General features: G+C 45.4%; 1 protein-coding gene across 1 annotated transcript in view; it reads left to right on the forward strand.

Annotated features, from left to right (window-relative positions):
- DPP7 (dipeptidyl peptidase 7) overlaps positions 1 to 12,312 on the forward strand; it is a gene marked incomplete at its 5' end in the record, with an annotated part of 16,733 nt that continues 4,421 nt past the window's right edge. Inside the window, 9 exons of the mRNA XM_083876024.1 lie at positions 1 to 142; positions 429 to 542; positions 1,521 to 1,660; positions 2,362 to 2,525; positions 3,259 to 3,394; positions 6,493 to 6,574; positions 8,968 to 9,134; positions 10,331 to 10,391; positions 12,174 to 12,292. Of these exons, the coding sequence (XP_083732150.1) occupies positions 1 to 142; positions 429 to 542; positions 1,521 to 1,660; positions 2,362 to 2,525; positions 3,259 to 3,394; positions 6,493 to 6,574; positions 8,968 to 9,134; positions 10,331 to 10,391; positions 12,174 to 12,292 (1,125 nt within the window). The remainder of the gene's footprint in view (positions 143 to 428; positions 543 to 1,520; positions 1,661 to 2,361; positions 2,526 to 3,258; positions 3,395 to 6,492; positions 6,575 to 8,967; positions 9,135 to 10,330; positions 10,392 to 12,173; positions 12,293 to 12,312) is intronic.

A 12,312-nucleotide genomic window follows, 5' to 3' on the forward strand; every position in this document is an offset into this window, starting at 1 on the left:
ATGGGGCCGCCGCTGCTGTTCCCGCCGCCGCTGCTGTTCCCGCCGCCGCTGCTGTTCCCGCCGCTGGTGCTGTTCCCGCCGCTGGTGCTGTTCCCGCCGCTGGTGCTGTTCCCGCCGCTGCCGTCCGCCCGCGCCGCCCCCGGTGGGTGTTTCGGGCCTGTCCCCCCTGCTCCTCTGGTCCGACCCCTCTGCCTGACCTTCCTTGGCCAGAGCCCCGGCTCTGCCATGGACGGAACACTCACCTAGCTTTTCCAGGCCCCCGGCAGGATCCCGAACTAGCCTCGCTGCGCCGGAGTCCTCAGCCAGCCTGGGGAGCACCGGGAGGGCGCTCCGAGTTTCCCCGGGTCCCCGTTCCCAGGCTGGGTTGTGCCGTACGGGGTGACAAGGCCTGTTATCGGTTTTCTCTGTACTGACGACGCCCCTTCCAGCTGCCCGGGTCATGCGGCCCGGCCTGGAGGAGCGGCTCTTCCCACAGGTGAGGGACCACTTCAGCTTCGAGAGCTGCGGCAACGAGACCTTCCCGCAGCGGTACCTGGTGTCGGGTAGGTCCTGTGGGTGCTGTGCCTTCGGAATGGATTCCTTTTTGCTTAAGTTTTAACTGCCTCTGTTCCGAGGTGCAGAGCAGGAGCTAGATCACTGGGCAGCCAAGAATCAGCATTAGCAAAGGGCCAACTCTATACGAGCCAAGCATTCCCCAGCATTATCCTCCTCTCCTTTTCCTTTTCATCCACTTTTCACAAAGGCGTGTACTTACAGGACAAGGGAGTTTGGCTTTAAATTGAAAGAGAGTAGGCTTAGATTGCATATTAGGAAGGAATTCTTCCCTGTGAGGTTGGGGAGGCCCTGGCACAGGTTGCCCACAGAAACTGTGGCTGCCCCATCCCTGGAAGTGTTCAAGGCCACATTGCACGGGGCTTGGAGCAACCTGGTCTGGTTGGAGGTGTCTCTGCCCATGGCAGGGGGCTTGAACTGGGTTGTCTTTGAAGGCTGCCCCCAACTCAAACCATCCTACGATACGTAATTTACAACCTTATACATCACAGTAGGAAGATCAGAAAGATACAGGCAATTCCCTAACGTCAGTTTTGTGTGAAAATTGAGCTGTGCAAATGTTTTAGAGGGAGTTGGGCTAAAAAGGGTATATAAATGGGAAATAGCTCTTTTGGGGGGCAACTGTCTGCAAAGGACTTACAGAACTTGAGATTTTAGGTATTTTTCAAGCAGAAATGAAATTTTCAGGCGATGAAAAGGAAGCTCTTATTTACCCCCCGCCCAAATGAGAGATTTCTGGAGCCTGGCCTTTCTAACACAGTTGTGTCCCAGGTCAGGACTTAGGAATTAGCCTGTTCACGGGCTTCTCCCTTGTTAAGCTCCTTCCTAAAGTCACCAAAAATTTACTCATTTCATGCACATATTTTTGTTGCGTTTTTGGGGGTATTATGTGTTTTTAGTGGGTTTTGGGTTTTGTGGTGTTTTTTTTTTTTTTTTTTTAATTTATTTCTTTATTTCAATTGCCTCAGCAAAGTTCTGGAAGAAAGGATTTGGACCCATCTTTTTCTATACTGGCAATGAAGGTGACATCTGGACTTTTGCTCAGAACTCTGACTTCATATTTGAATTAGCAGAGGAACAGCAAGCACTTGTCATTTTTGCTGAACATGTGAGTATTTTAGTCATTATGTATCCTTTAGATTGCTGTTCTGTTCAGTGTTACCAAATTCTGCTTTCTGCAGGTCTGGAATAGTGGTACCATTTCTTGCCATGGAGCTGAGTCAGACCTGCTGTAAGCTTTCTCCCCATGACAGCAGATCTTCTTTACATAATCATGGCTTTTGAATAATTTTCTACTATACCTTCCAGCACTCCAGGATACAGACTTGTATTTCAGTACAGCCTATGCCAGGAATGATTTGCTTTTGTAAATAGTTTCTACAGGCCTTAAACTCCGTGTTGGAGTAGAGAGATGCTTTGTTTGGGTGATGTTTAATCTCTTTACCCTGCAAAATCCCAAGCCAACCTTTCCCAGACTAGCCTATTAAATCTACTATCTATCGTCTTAGGCATGAAAAGATTATCCTGTTCCTTTTTGTAGTTGGGGACTTCAGGAGAGATACACCTGCTGAGAACCCACTTGACACCTACTGAAGCAGCCGTTGTATACTGGTCATCCACTGCATGATCTGTTCTGAAGGTGTCTGTGTATCAGGTGCAGAAGACAAGGCACTTCCTCAGTTATGGACAAGTTAGAGGACACCTTACGCTCTGTTTTCTCTTTATATGAGTGCACACTTAGCCCAGCTCTATGGTGAAAGCAGAGAAGACCCAGATCAGCATTGCCAGAGTGTATGTCTTTCGTTTCAGAGGTACTACGGGAAGTCTCTTCCATTTGGACTTGAGTCAACACAGCTGAAGAAGACTGCTCTGCTCACTGTGGAACAAGCCCTTGCTGACTATGCAGTGCTCATTACTGAGCTTAAGAAGCAGTTTGGTGCTGCAGACTGCCCTGTCATTGCTTTTGGAGGCAGGTAAGGCTTGTGTGGGCTCCTTCTCGATGCAGAGCTTTAAGCTATCCTTTTGAGAGCAGATGGTCCTGTGCCTCAGCTCCCATGAGCTCATTACCAGGTTCCACTCTGCTTTCCTATCAGAAATTAATCTCCATTTGTGGTTGCTTTGGAGAAGCGCCCCTGACTGGATGCAGCTGTCATTTGGGGTGCCCAGGGAGGATAGTTTCCACTTTCCAGGAGTCAAGAGGGCTGCCTGTTCTGCCACATTCAGGAACACCTTTTGCCAAAAGCCTGGCAAAGTTCTGACTAGTTCTAACTAGTTTTTGTCTTTCTGTATGCAAAATGTACAGTGTGTATTCTCTCTTTGAATGGTGAGCACTTCACTCAAACCCTGCTTTGCTTTGTTGTGAAGCTGTCAAGACATGCTCAGGAAGGTCCAAAGTTAAATATTGAGGCAGGATTTACATTTGTCTTCAGAAGCAAACTGAGCTGCTGTGTTCCCAGCAGAGCTGATGTGAGCATTTGAGGAAAGGCCAGTAAGAGCACTGTGTGTTGCTCATTAGCTATAGCTGAATCAACATGAGGAGGAGGCACAAATCATCACAGATATCCGTGAGCATCATGCATATCACAGATACTCATGAGCTTCTTGTTACGTTGAGTTAGGTGAGCCTGTAAATGTTGGCCTGAACTTCTGAGTTATTACAGTATAAATGGTGTGTTAAAGGAAATAACTCTTGTCTCTCCTTGGTAGCTATGGAGGAATGCTGAGCGCTTACCTGAGGATGAAATACCCAAATGTTGTGGCTGGAGCATTAGCTGCCAGTGCTCCTCTGCTGTCTGTGGCTGGGCTTGGAGACCCCACCCAGTTCTTCAGAGATGTCACGGCAGTAAGTAACGTCTATTTTCAGGAGCAGTATTTTCTTCCTTTAGGAATGCTGTTTCTTTTTTCTTTTCCAGGTGTTTAAATAGTTATCTGTCTTCACAGCATCACTGCTAAGCAGGGAGTGCAATTAAATGGCAACTGCAAGGAAAAGCAGTAGCTGCAGTATGGCTGAGCACTGCCTTAGCGAGGGCAGCTCAGGGTTCAGAGGTGCTGCTCTGAACAGCACAACTCCGGGTCAGTACCTTTAGTACCACTAAGAATTGGCTTTCCCATTTTTAGTGGCTTGACCGTTATACAGCCTGAAATTTTTCCCTTGTGCCTTGGCTGAACCCTTTTTGGATAATTTATTTTTCAAATCCTCTCTCAAAATGCTGTATTGGTACCAGTGATTCATAGCATCTCCTTAGTCCAAGGTGATTGGATTTCAGTGAAGGACTTGGAAATCTTAATTTCATAACTAAAAATGTGCAAGGTGTCCTGAGATCACTTAGACTAAAATTTAAATATAACTTTTGCAGTTTAAGGCCATGGAAAGTTAATGTTAGAACTGACTTACATTTATCTTATAAGGAAAGAAATGTACTACCTGGTTGTACTGAAATCTTGTGATGGTATCTGTTCTGCCTCTTTTTTGGCATGAATTTCTAGATCTGGGTGACACAGATGGCTTTGTATGAACTACTTTTGTTGTCCCTGAGTTGGGGCTGATGTCTGTGCTTGGTGCAGGAGCCAATGAGCACACAGAGCTGAGACCTTTCATGCTTTTCTGCCCAGAATTAGTGCTAGTCTATAATTCATTAAGCTGGCACCTCTCTTTGGCGAGTTTGCAGGCTTTTATATAAGTTACAACAAAGAAGTTACACAGAACTTCTTCACTGGTCAACTTAACCAGTGCTTTTTTGCACATGCTCTAGTCAGTGCCCAGTTCTCTATACCAGGGTGGTCTGACATTAGTATGTGAGATGTCTCAGGGGTGATTTTTACCTTGCTGCTTAGTCTTAGGTCACTTTTGGCCACCTTAGCATTCTTCTCTCCCATCCTGGAGATGATTCATCTTTATTCACATATTCTTCTCATTCCTGTGTTACTTTGCTGTTATTCTCCACTTCAAAGACCCCACCTGTTTATGTAACTTCTGGTGTCTTTGTTCTTATTGACATACATGAACAATTGTTTCTATGCAGAGATTTGCACAACAGATAGCTTTAGCAGTAAGTATAAAGAAGAGACTATTATATGAAAATAAATACATTAGAAACTCCTAAGTGCATAAAAGAATAATAGACATCTTGTCTTAGAGTTACGTGTTTTCAAATAAAAAATGTAATATCATTTTGTGTGGAAAAATTCACAGTGCCAGAGGTTTATGTCCAAAAAGGAGACAGAGGAGCCCTGTAATTTTATTTGAATAAAGGGGGAAGCCATGGGGCATTTCCCACAGGATCTCTAGAACTGATAGTTTCTTCTGTTGCTTCTCTGTCTATACGTCCCTGGTCCTATCTACAAGCAGATTCACAGTCTGTTTGTGGAGACACATTCATCCTACTGCTTTCAGTTTAGTCAGCTAACAGGCTCTGCAGTGGGAATTCCCTTTGTCCCAGTATCTCTGTCTTCAGCTTCAGCTGTAGATATGCTGTGAGTCATTACGTACCCTCAAACTTAGAGCTTTAACCTTTCCACGTGGAAAAACTTTCCAACTAATTTAAAAATCTATTTTCTCTGCAGCAGTAAGCCAAGGCTGAGATTTCAAGCAAGCACTATGTGGTTTCAGTGTACTTCCATCTTCAGTGGAGGTTGCTCTGATTTCCAATTTACGCATCTGAAATCTGAATTGTTCTTCTTGCTGAGAACACCTGTGAGAGCTGTTAATCCCAATGGAGGCACATGAAATGGCTCCAATTCTTCCCGCCTCTGCTAAGCTGAACTGTGTCTGGTCTGTAAGGGTCTGGAGGTGAGCTTAAAAAGGTCCTCATGCCAGGCAATGCTTGGCAGCAGCCCAGCAGGAGAGGAGAGGAATGCCTAGAGGAGAGCTCAGCCATCACAGCAGCCAGACCAGACTTGCTCCTCTGTCCCAGGCCAAACTATTTCCACACTCCAGTTAGAGCCATTAGTAGGTAAAGATCCATAAGCATATCCAGAAGAATATTTGGAACTCCTAAAGGGATGCCCAGGTAAACTGTGGAAAACTCCATAATGATTTCTTTAAACATAGTTATCAAAATAGGAAGACAAATAGGAAGAATTAGGTGGGAGAATAGGAGAATTAGGAAGAAAAACAAAGGTCCCATATCTATTTTTTAGTTGAGGGTGGGTCTTTATAAGAAGAATGCCTAGCTGCTGATTTGTGGTTACTTACCTTGCTCTAGCAGGATAAAGAGACCTCAGAAAAGTCCTAATAATTCTTCTTGTTACAAAACACTGGTTGCCAGCAGATCTAAATCTGCCTTACTACTTGAGAGAGGAGAAAGAGCTTGAGTTCCTAGGGCTTTCAATCATAGGAGCAATTTGATCCACCATAACCAACCACAGCTCTTCAAAACCTAACTTAAAGTGCTTTTTCAGGTACAGTGATGGTTTTTTCAAGAAAAAGGACATGGTCATTTGGCAGGCCACTAGCAGGCTTAAGAAGAAAAGCAGATCTTGCTCTTGTACTCCCAATGCATAACTGACTTTTCTCATGGCTCCTTCTCACAGACTAAGTGCAGTTTTCAAGGACTCTGCTTTGTGCTTAAAAACAACAAAACCCTTATGACACTTGCAGCCTGCCCTCCTCTCTGAGCATGCTTCATATTCTCTTGCTGCTTCATGTTCATCCTGATGCTCCATGAAGCACAGAATGTTCTGTCTGATGTCTCATCCCAGCCAGACCTGGTGACACAGCTGCTGCTTGGCCTGAGCTGTGCAGAGTGTTGGCTTCTGCAGAGACATGCTGACTCTCTGAAGGCAGAAGCACTGGTGTCACTGCTCCTGGAAATACAAATGGGGTGCTGACCAGTAGACCAATAACCCCTGTCATCTTCTGGTGCTTCTGGCAGTTCTTTCCATTGCAGCCTCTTCAAGTATCTCCTGTGGGAAACCGTCATATCTTTTCTGTCCCTTCAGGATTTTCAGAAGTCCAGCCTAGGCTGTGTCACAGCTGTCCGTAAAGCCTTCCAGCAAATCAAGGACCTGTGCCTGAGCGGAGGTAAGAAGGGAACCCTGCAGATGGCTCCTAAGAGCAGCCAGCATTCCCAGCCACAGGGGAAAAAAGTTGATACAACTTTACCTCAGCTAGTTGTTCAGATAAATCAGTGCAGGTGCCCACATGGCTTCTTCTTTCTGCTTGCACAATTGATTTTTTCTTTCATTAATAGTTTCAGTTAGCATTAAAATTGGTAACCAGCACCAAAACATAAGTAGCTCTGTGGAGTTTTGCACTGTGTTAATGAAACCATTTTTTGTGCACCAAAATGAAAAATCACTTGCAGGTGAAAACCGCTTGCATGTTATTTTATGCTAGTAAAGCCACATGTTTCACCAGATACTTGCCCTCAATATCCATACCATGAAGAGCTGTTCTGGTGGATATGACAGCTGTGTGGCTCAGCTCACTGGAAAGATCTGAGAAATATGTGGAAGATCCTGAAGCAATCATCCAAGTCCCTTCTGTCTCCAGTCTTGGACAGTTAGCACAGACTGGTGAAGACCTCTGCAATGGCTCCTAAGTGGGCTGGACCAGATGCAGTGGGCTGATGCAGCATCTCCTGGAAGCTGTGCATGGTGTTGGGATGGATGTATTGGCTTCTGGGTCTGTCTTGAGCCTTGGTCTGTGATGTTGCGTGTCAGGATCTTGTGCCTCCCAGCTGCTACTGGCCCTGGAGCTGCCAGAGGAGCCCAAGGATCAAAATGCCATTTTAGCTTTGGGTCACAGTAGGAAGAATGTTACTGTTAACAAGTCAAGCTCTTCCAGCTCTGCCTGGGGCCATGCTTCCTGCAGCTAGGGGTAAGGTGGTTACATTTAAGGCTTAGGTCCTCAAGTGTGTATGCAGAGTCAGGTCCCAGGCCATGGGTTTCCAAGCAAAAGCAGCTGTGCTCTAGAGGTCAGCTGTAGAGCAGGATGTGGACAAGAACTGTAACTCCAAAATGTGGAGGATGAAAATGAAGGGAGCAGCTTTCCTCAGCAGAAAAGCAAAGGTGTATGGATACATCTTGAAGGAATGTCTTCAAAGATTAATTTCTTGACTCCAGCTGACCTCTGCATCCCACTGACATTTGAAGGCATGTCTTGGGAGTCCTTGGTGAGGACTGGTCTCATTTGGCAGTTCTTACTGTAGATGCACCCTCCTCCCAAGAAGCTTTTTTTTGTTTTGTTTTGTTTTGTTTTGTTTTGGTTTGGTTTTTTTTTGAGTAGGGGGTGGGATTGGTGTTTGGCTTTTTGGGGTTGTGTTTTTTGTTTTCTTTTTAAAATTTTGTTTGTTTGTTTTCCCCTGCCAATTTTTACTGATTTTGAATCTCACTGGGTCTTATATGTTCTACTCTGCTCTCCTGCGTGAGAGCTTGCCTGGGGACCCTGCCTTGCTGGACACAGCAGCCCTGCCAGGGAGGGAGCCTGCAGGCATGAGCAGGAACAGCCATCAGGGCACTGGCAAAGACAGGCTGTATCAAGCTGCTCTGCTCACTGTTTCAGCTGAGACCAGTTCTGTTCTAGCAGGTGCTGATTGCTGCAGGCTCCCCATGGAGGTATTAATCGTCCCATGAGGGGCAGAGCATGGGCTGTGGGCCACACGAGGTTGCGACGCTGCTCAGGGAGGCTGTGTCAGGATCCGCTAATGCAAGCGGGAGTCGTGATGGTTCATTTACTGATTGCAGAGTGCAAAACAACACAGAGGGGATTTCAGTATTAATCAAAACAAATGCGCCTTTATTGTGTGCCAACAGCAAATGCAATAGAAGGATTTGAAGGGAAATAAAGGACAGCGAGAAAAGAGAGAGGGTGGGTAATAGCTACCAACGGAGAGACGAAATCCTTGTGGTCTGGCCAATAGATCCTTCTTCTTCCGTGGGGTGATCACAAAGGCTTTGGTTAACTCAGGGGTCTTTATAGTCCTTTCCAAAGTGACAGGCAGTTGGCCAAAAGGTGGGGAGATCATTATGATGTGTTCGTTTTGAAAGAGCGAGAACACGTACAGCCGTCAGCAAGTGCGGTCAATTCACCGTGACTTGCCCATTGTTTCTGCTCATGTTCTGATGGAAATGTGTGCTATTTTTTCCATTGAACACACCTACAGGCAACACTTGGCAGACATCCCCCCTCAGCCAGGCCAGAACTCCTGTGTTGGGTTTTAGAGTCCTTTAAGGGTTTCAGTCTCTGTCCTTGATGATGGTCATGAGGCAGACAAGGGATCTTTGGACTGTCTCTTACAGGCTGTGCCTGAACATTCCGTTCACATGTGTAAATTTAGATGTAACGTGTCCTTTCCACTAAAAACCTCATCTTATGTTACGGCATCTTCTTACTCCTGAGTGAAACAAGATGCTGAAGCTTGTGTTACTTTCCTCTGTTGAAATTTGTGTCTTTTATTTTCCTTTCTTTTGCAGCCTATGATGAGATCAGCAGCAAAATGGCCACATGCAATAAGATCTCTAACAAGGAGGATGTTTACCAGCTGTTTGGGTTTGCTAGAAATGCCTTCACCATGATGGCCATGATGGACTATCCATACAAAACCGACTTCATGGGTAACCTCCCTGCCAATCCAGTGAAGGTGAGGACATTGGTGTGAGTGGGTGACTGGAGCTTAGGACACTGTCAGGCAGACACCACTGGTGATGGTCACAGAGCAGTAGTGGTGGATGTTGCAGCCCTCCCAGACTTCCCTGCTTTTGAAAGGTACCAGCTTTGATCTCAGATCACCAGAGGCTGTTGCAATTCTTGGTGTGTTCTGGTGTGTTGTCAAGCCCATGGGACTTCATTTGCTGTGTGGCATTTAGGGTTCTAGTCCTATCTGGAGCGCACTGTGCAAGAAGTCACACAGGCTCTGCTGCATTGGAACTCTGGATGTGCTACCTCTGGCTCCACTGGGCACCCAGTTTCCTTCTAGGGTCTGTGTAATGACCTCTAAAATGGAAATAATTATTCTGCACATTACCCCCACTCCTTGAAAAGGGCATTAAAATATTCTGATTGTGTACTGTTGTGTATCACTGTGGCCCTTCCACAGCTCCCTGTGGTGACTCCAAGAGGAGTCACCTCTTGTCACGTCTCCTTGCTTCTATGTATTTTGTTTCTACAGGGGACGGTAGTAAAGCATTTCCCACACCCAGCAAGTGTTTTCTATATAGGGAAAAGTTAAGGCTCACCCTTCGAGGTAAAGAACCCAGAAACTTCTACATCTTGCTGACAGAGATTGGCTCAGTGCCAGCACAGGGGCATGGATTGGGCTCTGAGAGTGTAACTCAAAGCCTCTTAGTGATCTTATTGGCTGCAAGCCAGGTTATCCCTCCTAGAACATTCAGTATTTAGGAAGGAGCACTAAGGAAGTGAGAGGCTTTTCGGAGTGTCTTAGCAAGGTGTAAGAGATTTCTCAGACACCTGTGTGCGGCTTTATTATTTGTTTTCTGTAACATTTGTTATTTTGATATTTTTCCTTATTAAACCTTTTGATTTGCAAAACACCTCCAAGGAGCAGTCTCACTAATTAATTATAGGCACTTCTCTGCAGATGGCTGGTCCTTCGGAGATTGATATATTAGCACGTGGCTTATTACACTCTGGCCACGTGCTGCTCAGTATCAGGGGCAGAAGCTAAAAGCTTCAAGACCTGTTGCATTACGCCTTTGAAAAGCCATCGAACCATAAAATATGTAAATGATAATTTTAATGAATCTTCCAGCTTAGCCCTTCCACAGAGCAACTGGTAACTGTTCGGTCTGCTATTTGCCTGTAATGTGTCTCACCCAGGTTGGCTGTGACCAAATTACTGCCCACAAAGACCCAGTTGAAGGCTTGGCTGCTCTTGTTGGTGAGTTAGTATTATCAGTTTGATCTTTTATGTTCTAGAAGCATCTATTAGTAGACCTGTCACGTTGCTGTGTCAGAGGAGCTGGTATGACTCTGATCTCCCTCTGGGACATTTTGCCTCTTGTTGATTTTGTTGAGATGTCTCACAGTGGCCCATAGGTTCACCTTTGCCAACTTATTCTAGTCATGTTTCTCAGGCATTGCAACCCCATAGTCTGTTGTCTGTCCACGAGATGTGGACTTCTAAAGTACTTAGTTCTTTTCTAGAAGTTTACCCATATTCTGGCTCCAGCAGTCACAGGCTCAGTGCACGTTTACTGAAGGAAGTTTTCTGGTCTCCTTGTTGAGGACAAGTCCTGTGGTCTTAATGCAGGGGCAAGGCAATCTTAAATATATAATGTATACACATAAATACATTTATCTCTGACAAAGCAGATAAAATAACTTTTGTCAGCCAGCAGTGTTTGTAAGAAAATTATTAATAGACATAGAAATTGAAGAACTTTTGAAGACTTCCTCATAAAATCTCTCAAGTTCCTTATTAAAAATGAGTTCTACCTTGGTCATTATTCAGAAAAACAGGTTCTGAATGACATTTTAAAAAATGAAGGAGTTCTTACAGGTTTAATGCAATTTAGTATGACTGGGAGCTATTTTTTTTTTCCCAAATGATGTATGTGCCCCAAGTCAGAAATGTACCAATCCTAAATCACTGCTAAAGATGTTTGGCTGGCAGCTAGAAGCGTTGTTAAAACACTAATGTCTTGGCAAACACTGTCAGATCTACTGGATGTATTTACATGCTACTTCTTTTGTGAGGAGTGGGAGTCTTATTTCTTTGAGATGAATAAGCCAAGGGTGGATTTCTTCCTCACAGTTGCAGGGGAGGAGCTCATGCCTCTCCCTGTCTCCCCAGATGCATTCACTTGGTGGAGTTTAATCATACAAGAGGAATGATCCACCAGAAGTTCAGGCAGGGGACTGGCTTTTCTCTGTATTTGCTCCACTGTGTCACACAGGAAAACACTGTGTTTTTTCTACATGTGCTGCATCAGCCCACCTCCTACCAGGCAGAGCATAGTGCCATGGGCTGTAATGTTGAACTGGCAACAGGCGAATGGGGACAGTGTTGTCCACTGGTTGCTTCCAGGGCAATAATACTCCATATCCTTAATGTGAATCCATTCCTCCACCTGCAGAGAACCAGACTAGCACTTACCCATCGTATCATGTCTCAAGTGGTATTGCTGTATGCTTGATTCATGATAAATGAAACTAGTGTCCCAACATCTGTTTGAACATTGTACTGTACTGATTTTTGATCCAGATTTAGCAATCAGAAGAAACAAAGAGAAATTTAGCCTCAGAAGAAACTGAAGAAAATACCAGAATGGCGTGGCTTAGAAGGAGTTTCCTTCTTGGGAAATCAGAGTAAGCTGAGCAAGATGCCACAGGGACCTGCCAAACCTGGCATAGCTGAAACCCTGCCTGCTTTCCAGGATTTTAACCCATTAGAAAGGAAATTGTTTAAACAGGAGAATATTGCATTGGATTAGGGGCAATAGCCAAGTTTGTGTCATCTGGAGAAATTTATCAGCCCCATGTAAAAGCTTTGCTATAAGGCTGGATTGTAACCTTGCACAGTTCCAGGCTCTGTGAGTTCTGTCCCATCCTTGCACATTCACTCAGCCCTTGGCTTGGTTTTGGCCATGAAGTTCACGTGGGAGGTGGTGGGCGAGACAGCAGTTATTGACTGGTTTTGTGCTGTGTTCCCACCTGGCAGGGGTGTTCTACAACTCCTCTGGCTTGACGCAGTGTTATGACATATACCAGCTGTACCAGTCCTGTGCTGACCCCACAGGCTGTGGCATCGGCTCGGATGCAGAGGCTTGGGATTACCAGGTAAGGGGTTGGAGCCCCCA

This window comes from Zosterops lateralis (assembly GCF_965231275.1).
Source record: "Zosterops lateralis genome assembly, chromosome: 20".
NCBI classification, from domain to species: domain Eukaryota; kingdom Metazoa; phylum Chordata; class Aves; order Passeriformes; family Zosteropidae; genus Zosterops; species Zosterops lateralis.